General features: G+C 44.2%; 1 protein-coding gene across 2 annotated transcripts in view; it reads left to right on the forward strand.

Annotated features, from left to right (window-relative positions):
• The window catches only part of CEP43 (centrosomal protein 43), a 68,683-nt gene that overhangs the window by 46,810 nt on the left and 1,609 nt on the right, over positions 1-20,264 (forward strand). For both annotated transcript variants that reach the window (XM_045011663.1, XM_045011664.1), the window contains 5 exons: positions 8,885-9,105; positions 13,151-13,263; positions 13,526-13,594; positions 18,837-18,876; positions 19,491-19,584. In XM_045011663.1, coding sequence (XP_044867598.1) covers positions 8,885-9,105; positions 13,151-13,263; positions 13,526-13,594; positions 18,837-18,876; positions 19,491-19,584 — 537 coding nt within the window. The remainder of the gene's footprint in view (positions 1-8,884; positions 9,106-13,150; positions 13,264-13,525; positions 13,595-18,836; positions 18,877-19,490; positions 19,585-20,264) is intronic.

Here is a 20,264-nt window from a genome sequence, read left to right on the forward strand (position 1 = left end):
TGTACCCTTTTGGGGGCACACAGAGGTCTTCCAAGAGGTATGTCAACCTATCTAGATCAGTGTTTCTCAACCTGGGGGTTGTGACCCTTGGGGTGGTGTCACAGGATGAGTTTGAGGGGGGTGCAAGTGCAGGGCCAGCGTTAGAGGGTGGCAAACAGGGCAGTTGTTCGAGACCCCACACCACAGGGGCCACACAAAGTTGGGTTACAAGCTTCAGTCCCGGGTGGCAGAGTTTAGGATACAGTGCCGGATGGCAGGGCTCTGGCTTCAGGGGTACAGTAGTCTGGAAAGGTTGAGAACTGCTGCTCTAAGTTCCTTCAGAGATGTTTCTTCCTCAGACTTGATGCAGATTTGTCTATGGACAAACAGTAACTCTTCTGGCCAATTTGAGGTGAATTGGCCAAACTATTTCTGAGAAAAGGAAGTTGGAAATCTAGGTATAATTCAGATGTGGAGAGATTACTATAATGCTGTTTGCTATGTTTAACTTCCAAAATGATGAGCCTTATTCAGAAGATCTTGCAGAAATCTAGTGACACTTTGCAGAATCGAGGGTGCATATAATCGTTCTCTTCTGTGTTAAGAGTTGTCAGAATTCCCTGTGAGGCTGCTGCTTAGGTCTGTCAGACCATGTAATGCTTACATAGCGTCTGCGGGATGTTGTAAAGATAGTCAAAATGCTGAGTTTTTTTTTTTTTAAATATAATGCATCAAGTGCCCCTCCCCAAGCCATATGAATGTAGTTCAATGTTTTTTTCTAACTGTGTAAGAGAGTTTTTTCATGAATAACCTCACCCTCTAAATAGCCAGTCATCCAGTAACTGTTTCAAATTATTTCACTCTGCACACCTCCTGTTCTGCGGAATGTCGTTTGAGAAAAGACGGTTGCTCACCGTAGTAACTGTTGTTCTTCGAGATGTGTTGCTCCTATCCATTCCAGTCAGGTGTGCGCGCCGCGCGTGCACGGCTCTTCGGAACTTTTTTACCCTAGCAACTCCGGCGGGCCGGCTGGCGCCCCCTGGAGTGGCGCCGCTATGGCGCCTGTTATATACCCCAGCTGGCCCGTCTGCTCCTCAGTTCCTTCTTGCCGGCTACTCCGACAGTGGGGAAGGAGGGCGGGTCTGGAATGGATAGGAGCAACACATCTCGAAGAACAACAGTTACTACAGTGAGTAACCGTCTTTTCTTCTTCGAGTGATTGCTCCTATGCATTCCAGTCAGGTGATTCCCAAGCCTTACCTAGGCGGTGGGGTCGGAGTGAGACGTGGCGGAGTGTAATACCGCGGAGCCGAAGGCTGCGTCGTCTCGAGACTGCTGCACCAACGCATAGTGGGAGGCGAAGGTGTGGACCGAAGACCAGGTGGCCGCTCGACAGATGTCCTGGATGGGGACATGGGCCAGGAAGGCGGCCGACGAGGCGTGCGCTCTCGTGGAGTGAGCGGTGAGGCGGCATGGTGGCACGCGAGCAAGCTCGTAGCAGGTCCGGATACACGCTGTGACCCAGGAGGAAATCCGTTGGGAGGAGATCGGCTCGCCCTTCATGCGGTCAGCAACCGCTACGAACAGCTGGGGCGAACGCCGGAAGGGCTTCGTCCGCTCGATGTAAAAAGCGAGCGCCCTGCGGACGTCGAGGGTGTGCAGCTGTTGCTCCCGAGGCGAGGCATGCGGCTTCGGGAAGAAGACCGGGAGGAAGATCTCCTGGTTGAGGTGGAAGGCCGACACCACCTTTGGGAGGAAGGCCGGATGTGGTCAAAGCTGTACCTTGTCCCCGTGGAAGACGGTGTATGGCAGACTAACCGTTAGAGCACGGAGCTCAGAGACTCGCCTCGCTGATGTAATGGCGACGAGGAAGGCTGTCTTCCAGGAGAGGTAGAGCAGGGAGCACGTGGCCAAGGGCTCGAAGGGGGGACCCATCAGCTTGGCCAGCACAAGGTTCAAATCCCAGGTCGGGGCAGGACGCCGCACCGGCGGGTACAAGCGGTCCAGGCCTTTAAGGAAGCGGGAAACCATCGGGTTGGAGAAGATGGACCGACCTGCCACAGATGGACGAAAGGCGGACACTGTGCCAGGTGAACTCTCAAGGAGGAGACCGCAAGACCTTGCTCCTTAAGGTACCAGAGGTAGTCCAGGATGGTAGGGACAGGGACTACGAAGGGATTGAGGCCTCGTTGGTCACACCAGAGCGCGAACCGCTTCCATTTCGCCAGATAGGTGGAGCGAGTGGAAGGCTTTCTGCTCTCCAGCAGGACGTGCTGAACCGCCGCCCAACAGTCCCTCTCTGCGTGGGTCAACCACGCAGGTACCAAGCTGTAAGATGGAGGGACTGCAGGCTCGGATGGCGGAGTCTGCCGAAGTCCTGGGTGATGAGGTCCGGCCACAACGGAAGGGGGATAGGATCCCGAACGGAGAGCTCGAGCAGCAGGGAGTACCAATGTTGCCTCGGCCAGGCCGGAGCTATGAGTATGACGGTGGCTCTGTCCCTCCGAAGCTTCTGTAACACTCGGTGGACGAGCGGAAACGGAGGCATAGAAAAGGTGATCCTTCCAGGAATACAGGAAGGCGTCCGACAGGGAGCCCGGCGCGTGACCCCGGAACGAGCAGAACAGGTGGCACTTTCTGTTTGCCTTGGAGGCGAATAGGTCTATCCGGGGAAACCCCCACCTGCGGAAGATTGTGTGCACGACGTCGGGACGGAGAGACCACTCGTGGGAGAGGAACGACCTGCTGAGATGGTCGGCCAGCGTGTTCTGTACTCCCGGAAGAAAGGATGCTTCTAGGTGAATGGAGTGGGTCACGCAGAAGTCCCACAGGAGCATCGCCTCCTTGCAGAGGAGGGAGGAGCGGGCTCCGCCCTGTTTGTTCACGTAGAACATTGCTGATGTATTGTACGTGAACACTGTTACACAGCGGCCTTGCAGGTGGGTGCAGAAGGTGCGACAGGCCAAACGGATCGCTCGCAGCTCGCGGACATTGATGTGCAGAGCGAGCTCCTGAGGCGACCACAGGCCCTGGGTGTGAAGGTCGCCCAGGTGAGCTCCCCAACCGAGCGCTGAGGCATCCGTGGTCAGAGTGGCGGACGGGCGAGGAGGATGGAACAGGACTCCCGCACAGACGACCTCCGGGTCTAGCCACCAGTTGAGGGACTTGAGGGTTGGCCTGGAGACTGTGACCACCATATCGATGGGATCTCGATGCGGCCGGTACACCGACGCGAGCCAAGACTGGAATGGGCGGAGGTGGAGCCGCGCGTATGCGGTGACGTACGTGCATGATGCCATGTGGCCCAGAAGGCGGAGGCAGGAGCGCACCGTCGTGGTTGGGAAGGTGATGAGGTCCCGGATGAGGGAGACCATCGTCTGATGACGAGATCGCGGTAGGCAGGCCCGGGCCAACGAGGAGTCGAGGACCGCTCCAATGAACTCCACCCGCTGCGACGGGATCAAGGTGGACTTCTCGGTGTTGATGAGAAGACCGAGTCGCCGGAAGAGGGACAGTATGTCTGTCAACTGGCCCATTACCAGCTGTCGAGACTGTCCGCGAACCAGCCAGTCGTCGAGATACGGGTAGACATGCATCTGACGACGGCGGAGGGCTGTGGCAACCACTGCCATGCATTTGGTAAACACCCTCGGTGCGGTGGAGAGCCCGAACGGTAACACGGCGAACTGGTAGTGGGCGTTGTTGACCACAAACCGGAGGTAACGTCGATGAGGAGGATAGATCGCGACATGGAAGTAGGCGTCCTTCATGTCGAGGGCGGCAAACCAGTCTCCCGGATCCAGAGAGGAATGATGGTCCCCAGGGTGACCATGCGAAACTTGGGCTTGAGCAGGTATTTGTTCAGCTCGCGAAGGTCCAGGATAGGACGTAGCCCTCCTTTCGCTTTGGGGATGAGAAAATAACGGGAATAGAATCCCCTGCCCCGCCTGTCTTGAGGCACTGCTTCTATGGCACCCACGCTCAACAGAGTCTGGACCTCTTGTAAGAGGACATGCTCGTGAGAGGGGTCCCTGAAGAGGGACAGGGAGGGTGGGTGGAAAGGTGGGGGCGAAACAAATTGAAGGCGGTATCCCGACTGGACTGTTTGAAGCACCCAGTTGTCCGTTGTTAATTGGGACCACGCCGAAAAGAAATGGGAAAGGCGGTTGTAAAATAAAGGGGTAGGATCCGGTAGGGAGAGTGATGGGCCGTCCTCGTGCGTCCCATCAAAAGGCCTGCTTGGACCCCTGAGGGGCCTTGGAAGAGGCCTGGCCCTGGCTACGCCTGTTGCCGGAAGGACGACGGCGATTTGGACCCGGTCGCCTGCTATTGTACGGGCGGTAGCGTTGTTGGTGGAAGGACCGGGGGGGTTGCTGCCGGAAGGACCTGCGCTGTGGAGCCAGCGTGCGCATCCCTAGGGTGCGGTTGGCAACGCGACCGTCCTTTAGGGTCTGGATCCGGGAATCAGTCTTCTCGGAGAAGAGACCCTGAGTGTCAAACGGCAGGTCCTGTAACGTATATTGCACCTCCGGCGGCAGGGTGGAGGACTGCAGCCAGGAGATGCGCCGCATCGTCACGCCGGAGGCTAAGGTCCGAGCTCCCGAGTCCGCGGCGTCGGCCGTGATGGAGGACCTGGATGATTTCTTTCCCTCGTCCAACATTGCCGAGAACTCCTGGCGGGAGGCTGTTGGCAGGAGCTCTGTAAACTTCGCCAGGGACGTCATGATGTCAAAGACGTACCTGGTGAGGAGGACCATCTGGTTGGCGATGCGCATTTGTAGGCCGCCCGCCGAGTAGATCTTGCGGCCTAACAGGTCCATTCGCCGCGCGTCCTTCGACTTAGGCGCAGGGGCAGGTTGACCGTGCCTCTCCCTGTCGTTGACCGATTGGACGACCAACGAGTCCGGGGTTGGGTGAGTATAGAGATACTCGTAGCCCGTGGGGGGGACTGAATATTTGCACTCGACCCCACGAGCCGTAGGAGGGATGGACGCCGGCGTCTGCCAGAGTGTGGTGGCGTTCTTCTGTATTGTCCGTACAAACGGTAACGCCACTCGCACTGGAGCCTCTGCTCCGACAACGTTAGTGATAGGGTCCTCATTCTCCTGAACCTCCGCCACTGGAAGAGCCATAGCCGTCGCCACGCGGCGAAGCAGGTCTTGGTGAGCCTTCAGGTCTATAGGCGGAGGCTCCTTGGTAGAAGCTCCGGCCACCGCCTCGTCCGGTGAGGACGACGAGGACAAGCCCTGGACAGCGACCTCCGTCGAAGGACCTGCGGACTGTTCGTCGGCTGGGTCGGGCTGCATGGTCCCCTCGCGGTCAGGCTCACGTGGAGGTGAAGGGGGCGGCCGGCTAACAGTCGCCTCTGGTACCCTGCGCTCAGAAGCAGGGGCTCTTGGGGGCAACGGCACCCCCTGAGACTCGTACTGGGCCCATGGCACCCAGAATCCCCACTGCTGTGCCCCCTGAGGTTGGCCGTGTGGGGTAGGCGGTAGGTGAGCATTGCTGTCCACCGCGGAGGCGACCGATGCAGAGCGGGATGGCCATGGCGGTGCCGAGGCGCTGATGGATTGCGCCGTCGACTGAGGCAGTTCGGCCCCGGACGGTGCCAAGGATCGGTGCCGGTCTTCACGGTACCGGGACGGTGACCGAGACCAACGTCTGCCGCGGTGCTGGGAGCTCGACCGGTGCCGGGAGCTCGACCGGGATTCGGACTTGCGGTGCCGGGAGCGGCTGCGCGGGGAACGGTGCCGGGAACGGTGCCGAGACGGAGACCTCTGTCGGTGCCGACGCGACAGCGATCGGGACCTGGTGCGACGCCGGGAGTGCGACCGGTACCGCGATGACGAACGGAACCGGGACTGCGACCGGCGTCGAGACTGTGACCGGTACCGTGATGGCGAGCGGTGCCGAGATCGCGAGTGACGGGACGGTGACCTGCGGCGGGACCGGGAACGGGACCGGGAGCGTCATCCGTGCCGTCTGTCCGGAGAGGGCGGCCGGAGCATCATGGCCGGTTTCCCTGCCGACACGACAGCCCGCGCCGGCGGTGCCGGAGGCTCGGTGCCTCTATGAGCTGTATTAGCTCGCGCGCCGAGGAGAATGTCTCCGGCGTAGATGGCAGCCGGGGCTCGACCACGGTCGGTGCCGGGGAGTGTGGCGGTGCCGGACTCGACGGCCCTTGCGGCGCCGGAGTCAAAGGCCCGGTGCACGTCTTGTGCACGGCCACCGCAGGGGCCGCAGGTGGCGCAATCGTCTTCGCTGAGTCCTCAGCGCGGGCCTTAGCAAGTGCCTTCGCCAGTTTGTGTTTTTTAGAAGGCGAGAGCGAGCGGTGTCGGGTCTTCGGAGCCGCTGGCTGAGGCTGCGGAGCCGCGGTGCCGGAGCGGCTCGGGGCCGCCGGTGCGCTCTGCACCGATGAAGCCCTCGGTGCCGGCGCGGACGGTGCCGGGGGCTGGAGCGACGCCTCCATTAGGAGTTGTTTTAATCTAATGTCCCGCTCCTTACGAGTTCGCGGCTTAAAGGCGGAACAGATCGAACACTTATCTGTTCGGTGACCTTCTCCAAGGCAGCGGAGGCAGGCGTCGTGTGGGTCTCCGATTGGCATAGGCCTCTGGCAAGATGCGCAGGGCTTAAAGCCCGGTGCCTTGGGCATGAGCCCGCACCGGGGGAGGAAAGGGAGGGGATACCCCCCTTTAACCTTATCCTAAACCTAACTAACTAACTATCAAAAACTATCTACACTAAGTACTAAACGAACTATATACAGAGAACAGTAGCGAGAGCTAGGGTAGTGGAGGACAGAGAGCACTCCACAGTTCCAACTGGCCGTCACGGGCGGTAAGAAGGAACTGAGGAGCGGACGGGCCGGCTGGGGTATATAACAGGCGCCATAGCGGCGCCACTCCAGGGGGCGCCAGCCGGCCCGCCGGAGTTGCTAGGGTAAAAAAGTTCCGAAGAGCCGTGCACACGCGGCGCGCACACCTGACTGGAATGCATAGGAGCAATCACTCGAAGAAGAATAAAATACTTCTGAATTGAGCTGGGTGGAGAAATTCCAGTGTAACATTTTTTCATCAGAATTTTCTGATTAATTGAAATTGAAAAGTTTTTCATGGAGATGGTTCCAATTTGATTAAATTCCTTTGAAACCTAGGCAAGAAACATGCCTGGCTTTCTGCTAACTTGCTCACCCAGCTCCTTGGCAGCCTGGGCTCCTAGGGTTCCTGAGGTCTGTGCCTCTGGGGCAGCCCATCATGTAGACTTGCCTTGGAGATGGGGCTCTAGTCTCTTTCGCAGAGAACGTATACATGTTGAGGTTTTGTTCCAAAGGGGGGCGGGACTTCCACAAAATGGAATTATCTTTCTCCACCAAGCTCTGCTTCTGAGTTCTGTTCTCACCTTCACTGACTACCTTTAAAGTGTGATTCTACTCTGAAAAGTGACTCTAAAAATAGCACTTTCTTACTCCATGGAGTTGTTGCCTGTATGCATTCAGAGTCATCTCTGCTGAATATTAACTAGTAAGTTTTGATTGTATTTTATTCTTGTTCAACTTGTAAGAGCCAATGCAACTAAGTGTGAGTAAACAGTATTCCATCCTTTCTTGTGCATCATCAAACTAATTTGTTTAAGTTCCAATCATCTACATCTTTCAAAACCCCTTTGATGTCAGTGGGTTTGTACAGTTGTCACTAACACAACAGTTTGGCTTTACTACTTGTGATGTTGTATAAGAAGGAAGGAACATAGCTTAATTCTCAGTTTATATTGACTTTGTGCCATAATTATTAGAATAAACAGCATTTTACTTGGAAAAATGAACACATATGGTCATGGAGTGCTGTGTTAGCATAGTCACTTTACATAGTTCTGCACATGAATGTTTTGCACTGATATTTTGTTTGCAGTGGTGTTGTAGCCGTGCGGGTCCCAGAATATGAGAGAGACAAGGTGGGTGAGATAATATCCTTTGTTGGACTTATTTCTGTTGGTGAAAGGAACAAGCTTTCAGGCTCCACAGAGCTCTTCTTGAGGTCTGTGGAGCTCAAAAGCTTCTCTTTCACCAATAGAAATTGGTATAATAAAAGATATTACCTTATGCACCTTGTCTCCCTTGCATTTATATAGTATCTTCATAAACATTTATTTTGCAACATCCCTATGGTAGGTAAATATTGATAACCTCTTTTTTTTTATACTGTTGATTGGCAAATAGAGAGATAAAGGATAAGTACCTTGATTATAGTTGTGCAAGGTAGTCTTGGAACCAAGTTTAGAACACAAGTCATTAGCTCTGTCCCATAAATAATCCAGCTGTAGAGCCCCCCATACTTAATCTCTCTATCTCTATATGCCAACACCATCTGTTAACTATGTTTGCAAGGTTAAAAAAATCAAGTACTCAAATATTAGAAAAAAACAGAATTAAGGTTGCTCAGGCAACCTTAATTTAGATAGAAGTGGAAGACTGAAACATGCCTAGTTAGGAACTAAATTGCCTACACAAAAAGTACATTTTACTAATTTCTAGTACATTTTTCTGCATTACAGTCTCTTTGGTTCATTTGACTTTGCTTCTAGGTATAACCTATATTATAAAGTCCTACAGAGGGGATGGGATAGATTTTTTTTTTTTAAGAGCTCTTTAGATGGCTTTGAAATAGGATTTTTTTTCTTAGTTGATACAGTTATATGGGTACAAAAATAGAAAAATTATATCATTTAATTTGAAAAATTGATTACGTGGATGACTTGCATAGTGTATGTTCCCTGATGGTCCTTTATTAACAGTTGGACTGCAGTTCAGTCATGAGAAACTATTTCCATGACTTCAGTCAAGGAAAGGCATTTTCCCTCCTGTAAATTTGATTATTTATTTATGTATTTATGTATTTATTTATTTAAGGTTGCCGAAACCAGTCAAAGTGATACAAGTATTTCATCAGGAGAAACAAAGAGCAAAAGCAGCATTCACTTTCTTCCCAATGAGACAAAGCTAGTTTCTCAACCACACAACAAAGACTTAAATACCAAAGAAAAAAGTGATCCAGCTATAGATGAGGATGATATAGAGGGAGATTCTTTTTTTGATGATCCAGTACCAAAACCGGAGAGAAACTATGGCTGGTAAGTAAACCGTGCTCCCTAGTTAACACATTTATTTGATGCTTAGTAGGTTTGGGTTAGATGTGTTACTTGCATGTAGCCTGTAGTAAAAGGTGGTGTGTAGGTGCACTGTAAAACATCCTGCTTGAAATGCACAATACCTTCTGGGGCTCCCTGATTGCACTGGTGAGTAATTTTCACCCTTTTGGGGATGTTGCATAGATCCCTTCCGATACCAAGCCAACTGATGTGGCTGGTGGGGTTGGTTGGAGAAGGGCAGGTGGAGCCTTGGCTTTGCTAAACCCTGCTCTTTCCAACCCATTTGATGCTAGGAGTAAGTATCTGAGGTACAAACCCTATGCTCCTTGAGCCCTGGAGATGCAACTGTGGCCAACCTTAAAGCAGCTGCACAAGTAGGAGGGGAGAATCTTTATTTCTCTGCATAACTTCACAAGGACTGGCAAAATCTAACCCACAGTACTGGAGTAGTTAAGAAAATATTGTTAGTTCTCTCTCTCTCTCACTCACACACAGACACAGACACACCAGCTTCATACAATACAAGTATTCGGAAAGACTCTTGCTCATGGAAAAAGTTCCCTTATATAAATCAGTGTTCACATTTATTACCCAGTGTGTCCAAACTGACTTGTTTTCAGTAAAGTAATTGTTTTTCTAGAACATGTCACCTTTGCAGGCCCAAACATTTTAGGGCACTTTGTGGTTTTGTAGTGTCTCATGATGAGTGAAATTATATTTTGAAGTGCAAGTCTGACTGAAAGTTGCAAAAGTGTCAAAGCCCACATTCTCATTCCCTTGATCTTGCTGCAGCTCTGAGCAGAGCCATTTCCACTGTGCTGTGTTAGAGCAACTTCAAAGTTGCTCTAACTTTGGGTGTGCCAGAAATGCACCTGAGGCTTGATATAGCAGGAGGTTTACCCATCCATGCCCCACTCTTTCCCTTTTACATTGGCAACAGACAGTGAGGTGGTCTAATCCAGTGGCTCTCAACCTTTCTAGATTACTGTACCCCTTTCAGGAGTCTGATTTGTCTTGCATATCCCCCAAGTCTCACCTCACTTAAAAACTGCTTGCTTACAAATCAAATATAAAAATATAAAAGTGTCACATCACATTATTACTGAACAATTGTTTATTTTCTCATTTTTATTATATAATAAAATCAATTGGAATATAAATATTGTACTTACATTTCAGTGTATATGGAGTAATATAAACATGTCATTTTAAGAAATTTTAGTTTGTCCTGACTTCACTTGTCCTTTTTATGTAGCCTGTTATAAAACTAGGCAAATGTCTAGGTGATTTGATGCACTCCCTGAAAGACCTCTGCATACCCCCAGGGGTACACATACCCTAGTTGAGAACCACTGGTCTAAGCCCTCTTATGTTGGCCCTGCAGTATCAGATGCTCGCTCTTATGCTAGGAGGATCCTGGTGCGGCACAAAGTAACCACACAAGATCATTCTCCCCTCTATTTCTAATAAACCAGCAAACTCTTTTCAGAAAGGGATTATTTATGACTGTTACCTAGTGGGAAATAAAAATTACAAGATATGCTCCTATTTAACGAGCAGCTGACTTCTCATGAAAAATATTGAACAAATACATTAGAAAGAACTCTGCTTATTTTTTGGTTATTTTTTTTTTTTTATCAGTAGCCATATCAGGATTAAAATAGCATCTTTGATTTGCTCCTGCTTATTTAGGATCTTAAGTACTAATTGATTGTAACATCATGTTAATTTCTACAGCCAACTGATTGTGAGGTCATAAACTGGGATAAAACAATAGGTGGGAATACCCGTGTCAGATCTAATAATTGTGCGTGATCTTTAAACTGGCAGCTTTAAAATATTAAAATGAAACTTTCAAAGGAATTTTAGTACTTGTGGCACCTTAAAGACTAACAAATTTATTTTAGCATAAGCTTTCGTGAGCTACAGCTCACTTCTTCGGATGCATAGAATGGAACACACAGACAGGAGATATTTATACATACAGAGAACATGAAAAGGTGGAAGTATCCATAACAACAGGAAAAGTCTAATCAATTGAGATGAGCTATCATCAGCAGGAGGAAAAAAAACTTTTTGAAGTGGAATTTGTTCCTCCAATCATTGAATCTGAGATGGTGATAGTGTCTTTCAAAGCAGGTAGAATCCCAGGATTGTTGCAATTTCCTACATTTTTGTCTTGCCGGATTACCTTGGCTTTTAACTGACATTGTGGTTCATAAGTAAGGCTATGTTTTTGTCAACGACATTTTTAGTAAAAGTCATGGACAGGTCATGGGCAATAATGAAAAATTCATGGAAGTCCTTGACTATTACTAAAAATACCCATGATAAAATGGGTAGCCTGGGCAGCTGCGGGGTGTGGGAGAGGCTGGGAGCTCCAGGGTCCCCCCTCTGCTGGCGGCTCCAAGCTCTGGGGATCCTCCCTGCTACCCACCGTGGGCAAGAGCTCTGAGGAGCTGTAGGGAACCCTCCCTGCTGCCCGTTGCGCCTAAAGTCACAGAGGTCTTTGGAAGTCATGGATTCTGTGACCTCTGTCACTAAATCGCAGCCTTATTCATAAGTTAGAATAACACGTCCAGTGCATCTGTGTTAATTACTGTCCTTGAAAACTAAATATAACAATCATGAGTGCAAATTCTACAGTTCATAGACCTGTGTTTGTCATCTAATAATTCAAAACAACATTAGAAGAACTTAAATAGGTTTATGCAATAGTTAGCAAACAATACAACTAACCTATATTTATAAACATAAGGAAATGCAATAAAAACAGTGTTCAGGAATTTTACTACTACAGTATTACATGAGTACTCAAGTGGTCATCAGTTGTTAAAAGCATCAAAGGCCAATGACTTGAATGGTAATACTTATTCATAATTGCTACCTGAAAATGCTTGGAAGATAAGAGTTCAAGAAAAGAAGGCTTTGTTACGCAGCAAAACTAAATTGCCTTGTAAAGAACAAATCTCCATGGCAGAAAAGAAACAAGGTTTGTCAAATTACATGGATTATGCTAACGATCTCTTTCCATATCAATATTACATACATTTTTAGACTTCTGTATCTTAATTTAGTTTATGTAGCATGCAGATACTGATAGCAATTGCATAGTAAGGCATCTTTGGGTGGGCAAATTGTGGTAAATGAATTAGCAAAATGCTAATTAGCAAGGTTCTACAGATTTTGTGATTTATTATACATGTAGTAAAATAATAGTTTGTAATCTTCCTCCACAGTGTATCACATTTCATGTGCACGTACATGTAATGTGGAGTCATCATAAATTTATATAACTTGTTTAAATATACATTAAAATCACTAAAACCATAGAAAGTTAATGCAAAATCAGATTCTGCTCAGACATCATCTCATTAAATAAGTGTAAAATACATTACATGAAACCAGTCACAACTTGGTCACTGAAAATATTTTCTGGGAATGGTGAAGATTAAACTTAGACTTTCAATGTGCTTGTCGCATCTTTTATTTGTAAATAACGTGTTAATCTATATTCCATTCCTAAATGTAATGGCAGCTAAACCAGTTTATCATGTGGCGATGAAAGAAATCCATTTTGCTGCAATCTCAAGGGGCATGCTTTCTACAACGTGACTGTTACTAGTTTTGTTGAACAAAACTGATCATAATTCAAAAGCAGAAACTAGTTGATATATTTATTTATGCCTCAATCTTTTCCTCTTGGCTACATGGTATTTGTGGGGATAACTAAAGGCCCCCTGATAAAAATAGTGATACTGAAGAAGATGCAGGAGATCTATTTGTGACAGAAGGCAGGCAGGAGTCCATGAATAGGTGAGAAAATAACTTTCTTCTTGCATGTCTTGCTTGACACTTTTACCACCAACTTCCAGTAGAAAGTTTTTGACCTTTTTTAGATTGTAGAGTGAATAGTTCCTTCACCTGATCTTTTGCTGCATACAATATTATTTCTAGGTGCATACATATTTAATGGATGGTAGAAGAGAGAGTCACATATCTAGTTACAAATTGTTTCCCTTTTTAGGAAAACAGAGTCCAACAAACAAGGAGGAATCCTTGCATCTCTTTCTGATGCACCCCCCCTAAGGAGTGGGGTAAGCTCCTTTGCTGGAGCACCTTCACTAAAAGAGCCTGACAGTAAGTATAATATTGAAATCCTTTTGTATCTTGAGTAGGGCAGGAGAGACGGGAGATAGACTAGTTGATCTCAAGATCTCTTCCCAGTCCTATGATTATATGTCTGTAAGTGTTTGCAGGATTGGCTCTTAAAATTTGAATATAATATTAGCCTATAGAAAAATATACTAGACTTAATTGGTTGATGGATGTATTTAAGTATGCCCTTTTTTTCAAACAATAACCAAACATATTTCTGATTTAAATATTTTTTTGGTTACAGGTGCAAATAGAAACTCTGTTTTGAAAGATCTACGCTTAGTGAATGCAAAATTTGGATCTCTTGAATTAGGCAAGTAGTTGTTGAGCATGAGGGAACGTAAACATCCTAGTTTTGATATGCCTTACATTTGAGTTCCATTTCAGCTCCTCAAGGAAACTGAGACACTGAAATATACTGCTGTCTTACTTTGGTAAAAGTTCCATTGGAGTCAGCGGGAGTCTTGCTTGAGTAAGAGAAGCAAGATATTCTTCATACAAAATTCCTAACTGGCAGGAATTATTTGTATGTTTCTACCAGAATTATTTTACACATACAACAGAAACTCAAGCCACCCCATGCATACATTTTGGTTATAATTTTGTAGTTGGTCTGCTTGTCAGTAAGGTATTGTTGACTAGAACAGTGCTACTCAAAGTAGTGGTCCGTGGAGTGGTGCTGGTCTGCGAGCCATTGGCTGCTGGTCCACGGTGAGTTTCCAGGAAAGAAAGAGAGAAATAATAGTATAATTTAAAAATCACACCGGAATTCCACCAAGAATAATTATCAGTCGATAAAAGTCGACTATTAAATAATATTATGTTTTCAGAAGTACATGTTATAATATTGATAAATTAAAAATGGCTGCCAATTTTAATTTAATTTATATCAGAAACAATATAATGAATAAACATTATTACAAATGTTCAAATAATAATTTCTTGGATCTAGTCATTTTATACTATACGCCCAGATGCACAGCCTTTCAGTCAGTCTTCAATGTATTTAAATGGGAACATCTCTGCATGTACACAACACTCCCATTCCAATTAATACAGTGAAGAATGTTAGTTTTTCTGATCTGATGTGCTACGTCCCTATGCAAAAACGATAATAATATGGCGGAAATACGGTACTGGTCCCTGACACATTGGGGGGGGGGGGGGGAAGACTGCCGGCCTGCCACATCAGATAGTTTGACAAGCACTGGATTAGAACACTAGAGGGAAGCCTACTGTAAGAAAAAAATAAAATGTCTTGTAAAGCAGCTTAAGTTAATATGATACTAGCTTTTATGAAGCATTTCCCCATATTGCTATTAGTGTTACATTGTCCTGATTGATGACAACAGTGTCCAGTTACCATTGTTCTCAATTCTATGGCAAAATATATAAAATGAGTAAATTTATCCAGCATGGAAATGCATCTCAGAATTAGTGTTCACTTAAGATCTTTATTTAGAATGGTAGCATAGGCTTTTAGGGCAGATTTTTAAAGGCACAAGTGGAAGTTAGGCATGCAACTCTCATTGGCTTTCAGTGGGATTTAGGCACCTCTAATTGCCTTTTGTGTCTTTGAAATTCTCCCAATTATAATATCAACATAGAATCATAGAAATGTCCAGCCCCCTGCAGTGAGGTAAACCTAGACTATCCCTGACAGGTGTTTGTCCAACCTGTTCTTCAAAACCTTCAATGACGCAGATTCCACAGCCTCCCTAGAAGCCTGTTCCTGAACATAATTACTGTTATGTTTAGCAAGTTTTTCCTAATATCTAACCTAAACCTCTCTTGCTGTAGATTAAGCCCATTATTTCTTATCTTACCTTCAATGGACATAGACAACAATTGATCGCTGTTTGCTTTATAACAGCCCTTAAGTTATTTGAAGACTGTTATCAGCTATCCCCTCAGTCTTTTTTTCCCTAAATATGCTTAGTTTTTGTAGCCTTTCCTCATAAGTCAAGTTTTCTAAACATTTTATCATTTTTTTGGTTGCCTCTAGACTCTATAATTTTTCCACATCTTTCTGAAAATGTAGCACCCATAATTGGATACAGTACTCCAGCTGAGACCTCACCAGTGCTCAGTACAGGACAGTTACTTCCTGTATCTTTCATATAACATTCCTGTTAATACACCCAAGAATATTAGCCATTTTTCAACTGCATCACAATGTTGACTCATACTCAGTTTGTGATCCCCTCTACTCCCCCACTCCCTATCCTTTTCAGCAGTACTATCACCTAAATAGTTATTTCCCATTTTGTAGTTATTTCTGTGCATTTGATTTTTTTCCTTCCTAAGTGTAGTACTTTACACTTGTCTTTATTGAATTTCTTCTTGTTTAATTAAGACCAGTTCTGTTTGTCAAGGTCATTTTGAATTGTAATCCTCCTCCCAAAGTGCTTGCTACCCCTCCCAGCTTGGTGTCTTCTGGAAATGTTGTTTGTATGCATTTCACTCTGCTATCCAAGTCATTAATGAAAATGTTGAATAGTACCAGCTCCAGAGCTGATCCCTGAAGCCCCACTAGATACACCCTCCCACTTTGACAGCAAACCATTGATAACTACTTTTTGAGTATGGTCTTTCAGCCAATTGTGCATGCACCTTATAGTAATTTAATCTAGATCACATTTTCCTACTTTGCTTATGAGAATGTCAGGTGTGACTTTGTCAGAAGCTTTAATAAAATCAAGATATATCACATCTACTGCTTCCCCCCCTATTGAGTAGGCCAGTAACCTTGTCAAAGAAGGAAATTACATTGGTTTGGCATGATTTGTTCTTGACAAATGCATGCTGGCTATTCCTTATAACCCTAGATTCCAAGGCCAGAAGGGACCATTGTGATCACCTAATTTGCTCTCCTGTATAACACAAGCCATAGAACTTCCGTAAAATATTTCCTACATGCTTATAAATTGATAGTTTAATTTGTTTCAGTATCTTTCCAGGTATCGAAGTTAGGCTGACGGGTCTATAATTCTCTGGGTCATCTTTGTTCCCCTTTTTAAAAATAGGTTCTATGTTTGCCCTTTTCCACTCCTCTGGGACCTCACCCATGTTCCATGAGTGCGTGAAGATAATTAGCTAGTGGTTCTGAGGTTCCTTACTTAGTTCTTTAAGTATTCTAAAGATGAATTTCATCAGGACCTGCCAACTTGAATACATTTAACTCATCTAAATGTTTAATCTTTTTTTCCTTATTTTGTCATACATTCCTTCCCCTTGTTATTAATAGGGCTGTCAAGGGAGTTAAAAAAAATTATTCTGATTAATTGTGCTATTAATAATGCTGTTAAACAATAATAGAATACCATTTATTTAAATATTTTGGGTGTTTTCCACATTTTCAAATATTGATTTTAATTCTAACAGAATAAAAATGTATAGTGCTCTCTTTATATTTATTTTTTATTACAAATACATGTATTGTAAAACAACTGAAAAATAGTATTTTTCAGTTTTCCCCCATTGCAAGTACTGTAGAGCAGTTTCTTTATCATGAAAGTTGAACTTATAAATGTAAAATGTATGTACAAAAGAAGTGTATTAAAAAACAAAACAATGTAAAACTTTAGAGCCTACAAGTCCACTCAGTCCTACTTCTTGTTCAGCCAATCGCTCAAAAAGTTTGTTTAAATTTTCAGGAGATGCTGCTGCTTGCGTCTTGTTTACAATGTCACCTGAAAGTGAGAACAGGCATTCACATGGCACTGTCATAGCTGGTGTCGGAAGATATTTATATGCCAGATGCGCTAAAGATTCATATGTCCCTTCATTCTTCAACCACCCTTCCAGGGGACATGCATCCATGCTGATGACGGGTTCTGCTTCATAACAATCCAAAGCATTGCGAACCAACACATGTTCATTTTAATTATCTGAGTCAGATGCCACCAGCAGAAGATTGATTTTCTTTTTTGGAGGTTCAGGTTCTGTAGTTTCTGCATCGGAGTGTTGCTCTTTTAAGACTTCTGAAAGCATGCTCCACACCTCGTCTCTCTCCAATTTTGGAAGGCACTTCAGATTCTTAAACTGGGGGTCGAGTGCTGTATCTATCCTTAGAAATCTCACATTCATACCTTGTTTGCATTTTGTCAAATCTGCAGTGAAAGTGTTTTTAAAATGAACAATACATGCTGGTCATCATCCAAGACTGCTATAACATAAAATATATGGCAGAATGCGGGTAAAACAAAGAGCAGATATACAATTCTCCGCCAAGGAGTTCAGTCATAAATTTGATTAAGGCATTACTTTTTTAATGAGCGTCCTCAGTATGGAAGCATATCCAATGGAATGGTGGCCAAAACATGAAGGGGCATATGAATGTTTGCATTTCTGGCACGTAGATACCAATGCCAGCTACAAAAGTGCCATGCGACCCTCTGTTCTCACTTTCAGGTGACATTGTAAATAAGAAGCGGGCAGCATTATCTCCCATAAATGTAAACAAACTTGTTCATTTTAGCAGTTAGCTGAGTTATGTTACAAAAAAAAAAATCTACATTTGTAAGTTGCACTTTCACGATGAAGAGATTACACTACAGTACCTGTATGAGGTGAATTGAAAAATACTATTTCATTCGTAATAAAAAATAATATAAAGTGAGCACTGTACACTTTGTATTCTGTGTTGTAATTGAAATCAATATATTTGAAAATGTAGAAAAACATCCAAAAAAATTTAATAAATTACAGTTGGGATTCTATTGTTTAACAGTGCAATTAAAACTACGATTATTCGCGATTAATTTTTTTAGTTAATCGCATGAGTTAACTGTGATTTATCGACAGCCCTATTTATTAATATTAATTGTGTTGAGTATCTTGTCACCATTTAATGTTTTTGGTGAAGACTGAAGCAAAAGGTGCATTAAATACCTCCAGCCTTCTTGATGTCAGCAGTTATTAGTTCTCCTTCCCTACTAGACAAAGGACTTGTATTTCCCTTCATCTTTTTTTTCCTTGTTCCTAATGTATTTAATAAAGAACTTCTTATTGCTTTTGATGTCCCCTGCAAATTGCAACTCATTTTTTGCCTTAGCCTTTCTGGTTTTTTGTCCCTTCATGTTTGTGCTGTTCTTTTATACTCCTCCATAGCAATTTGTCCACTTTTTGTAGGATTCCTTTTTGATTTTAAAGTCATTAAAGAGCCCTAATGGAACCATATTGGTCTCTTACTATTCTTCCTACTTTTCCTTTGCGTCATGATGATATACTAATTTCAGAAGTATCAAGTTATACAACAAAATAGAACTACTGATGGTTTGGCTACAGAGCTGAAATCCATGTCCAATTCACTGAAATGCTGCGCTTGATTTAGGCTTTGTCTAAATTAGGAAAAGAGGTTAGGTTGCAATTAGCTAACATCAGACTTGATTTCTCTTTCCAATCTATACAAATTTTGAGAGGATCTACTCTTCCTGCTACCTACAGCTGGATTTATATACTCTGTTCTGACACACAAATATAATTTTGATCTCTTTGTATTTCCTACAGAGGGAATCTGTTTTGTTCAGTAAAATACTTTTTTCATTATTTAGGAATTGGAGATGAAGATGAGTATGTTGATGATTTCAACAGGTAAGAGGGAAGAATACTTCTATTGCTACAGTCTGATATTTAATGGATAGTAAACATCATTCAGTTTTCTAGTTACATTGAACCAGAAGTAGGTTCAATTTTATCATGATCAGTTTGACAATGCTGCCATCTGTCTGCTATACATCTGTGAATATAAATCTTTTTTATACTTTCTCTAGGCAGGAGTGTCCTTAGGATGCTGACAAGCTTTAGGGTTTTTTTTATTAAAGAAAAATATGCTCTTCTCAACAATGCAGTTTTATCATTTACTTTTTATACATTTTAATTAATATTTTTATTTAACTGTCTATATACGAGTCCAAATTGAATCTTGCATCTAGAAAACTCAGTAGCATGAAGGGAAGACAATTGAGCAATAATATTTAAGGCCCTGATCCTACAATTTACATGGCACAGCTTATTTCTCACATCTTAATTTAGTTACAGGTGTGTTCTCAAATATTTTTATCATTTAAATTTCCTTTCTGTAAAAATTGGGCTATCTAACCTAAACACGCTTTGTTATAGAGGTGTGTGAGTGTGGTGGGAATTCTTGTACAGCAGAAAAAGAAAATCTAATTATTTTCACCTTTTATTCTTTTTTCTGTCATTAGTACCAGTCATCGCTCAGAAAAAAGTGACATCAGTATTGGTGAAGAAATAGAAGAAATTTCTGTGGAAACAGAAGATTTGAATGCCAGTGATAAAGTATGACTTTTATTGTGTGGGCGTGCTTTTAATCTTTAATTAGATATTGTGGTTAGATGTTTGGCTGTCCTTTCTGGACAACTGTCATCATATAATAAACACTTTGGGCACAGGTGGATATAGTCATGCCATTCATTAAAACTGCCTTCTATTTATAACCATTCACTTACTGTTAGGGTTAGATTCTATACTGACTCTTTTAAAGCAAATAAATAAATAAATAATAGTAATTTGGTCTAACTCTGCAGTAACTAACAGTTGAGAGATTTTCTTGTAATCTTGTAGCATATGCAAGAGTTTTTATTAACTGCCTTAGTTGTGCTCATATTTTCATTATTCAGCGCTGGCTATCAAATTTCCATACCTCTGTCTGCATTGTTAGAATATATGCCCTTTCTAAATCAGAACACTTTAAAGTATTTTTGCTGGGATTCTGCTGAGTATTTTTGCTGGGATTCTGAGATATTACAATTAATAGGTACTGCTACCAGCTGAATTGTTCTTTGGTGACAGCATGCTAACAGCCTATTGCCTAGATCGCCTTCTGAAAATTTTCAGTGCATTTTTAAAATTGTCAACAGGGCAAGTGACTCCAAATCTACTTGGTTCAAATGAGAAAAAAATTATTTTAAATCAATTGTTCTTTATTTGGTTGGAAAAATAAAGTAGTGGCATTAGGA

Source organism: Mauremys mutica, chromosome 3, assembly GCF_020497125.1.
Source record: "Mauremys mutica isolate MM-2020 ecotype Southern chromosome 3, ASM2049712v1, whole genome shotgun sequence".
Taxonomy (NCBI): Eukaryota; Metazoa; Chordata; order Testudines; family Geoemydidae; genus Mauremys; species Mauremys mutica.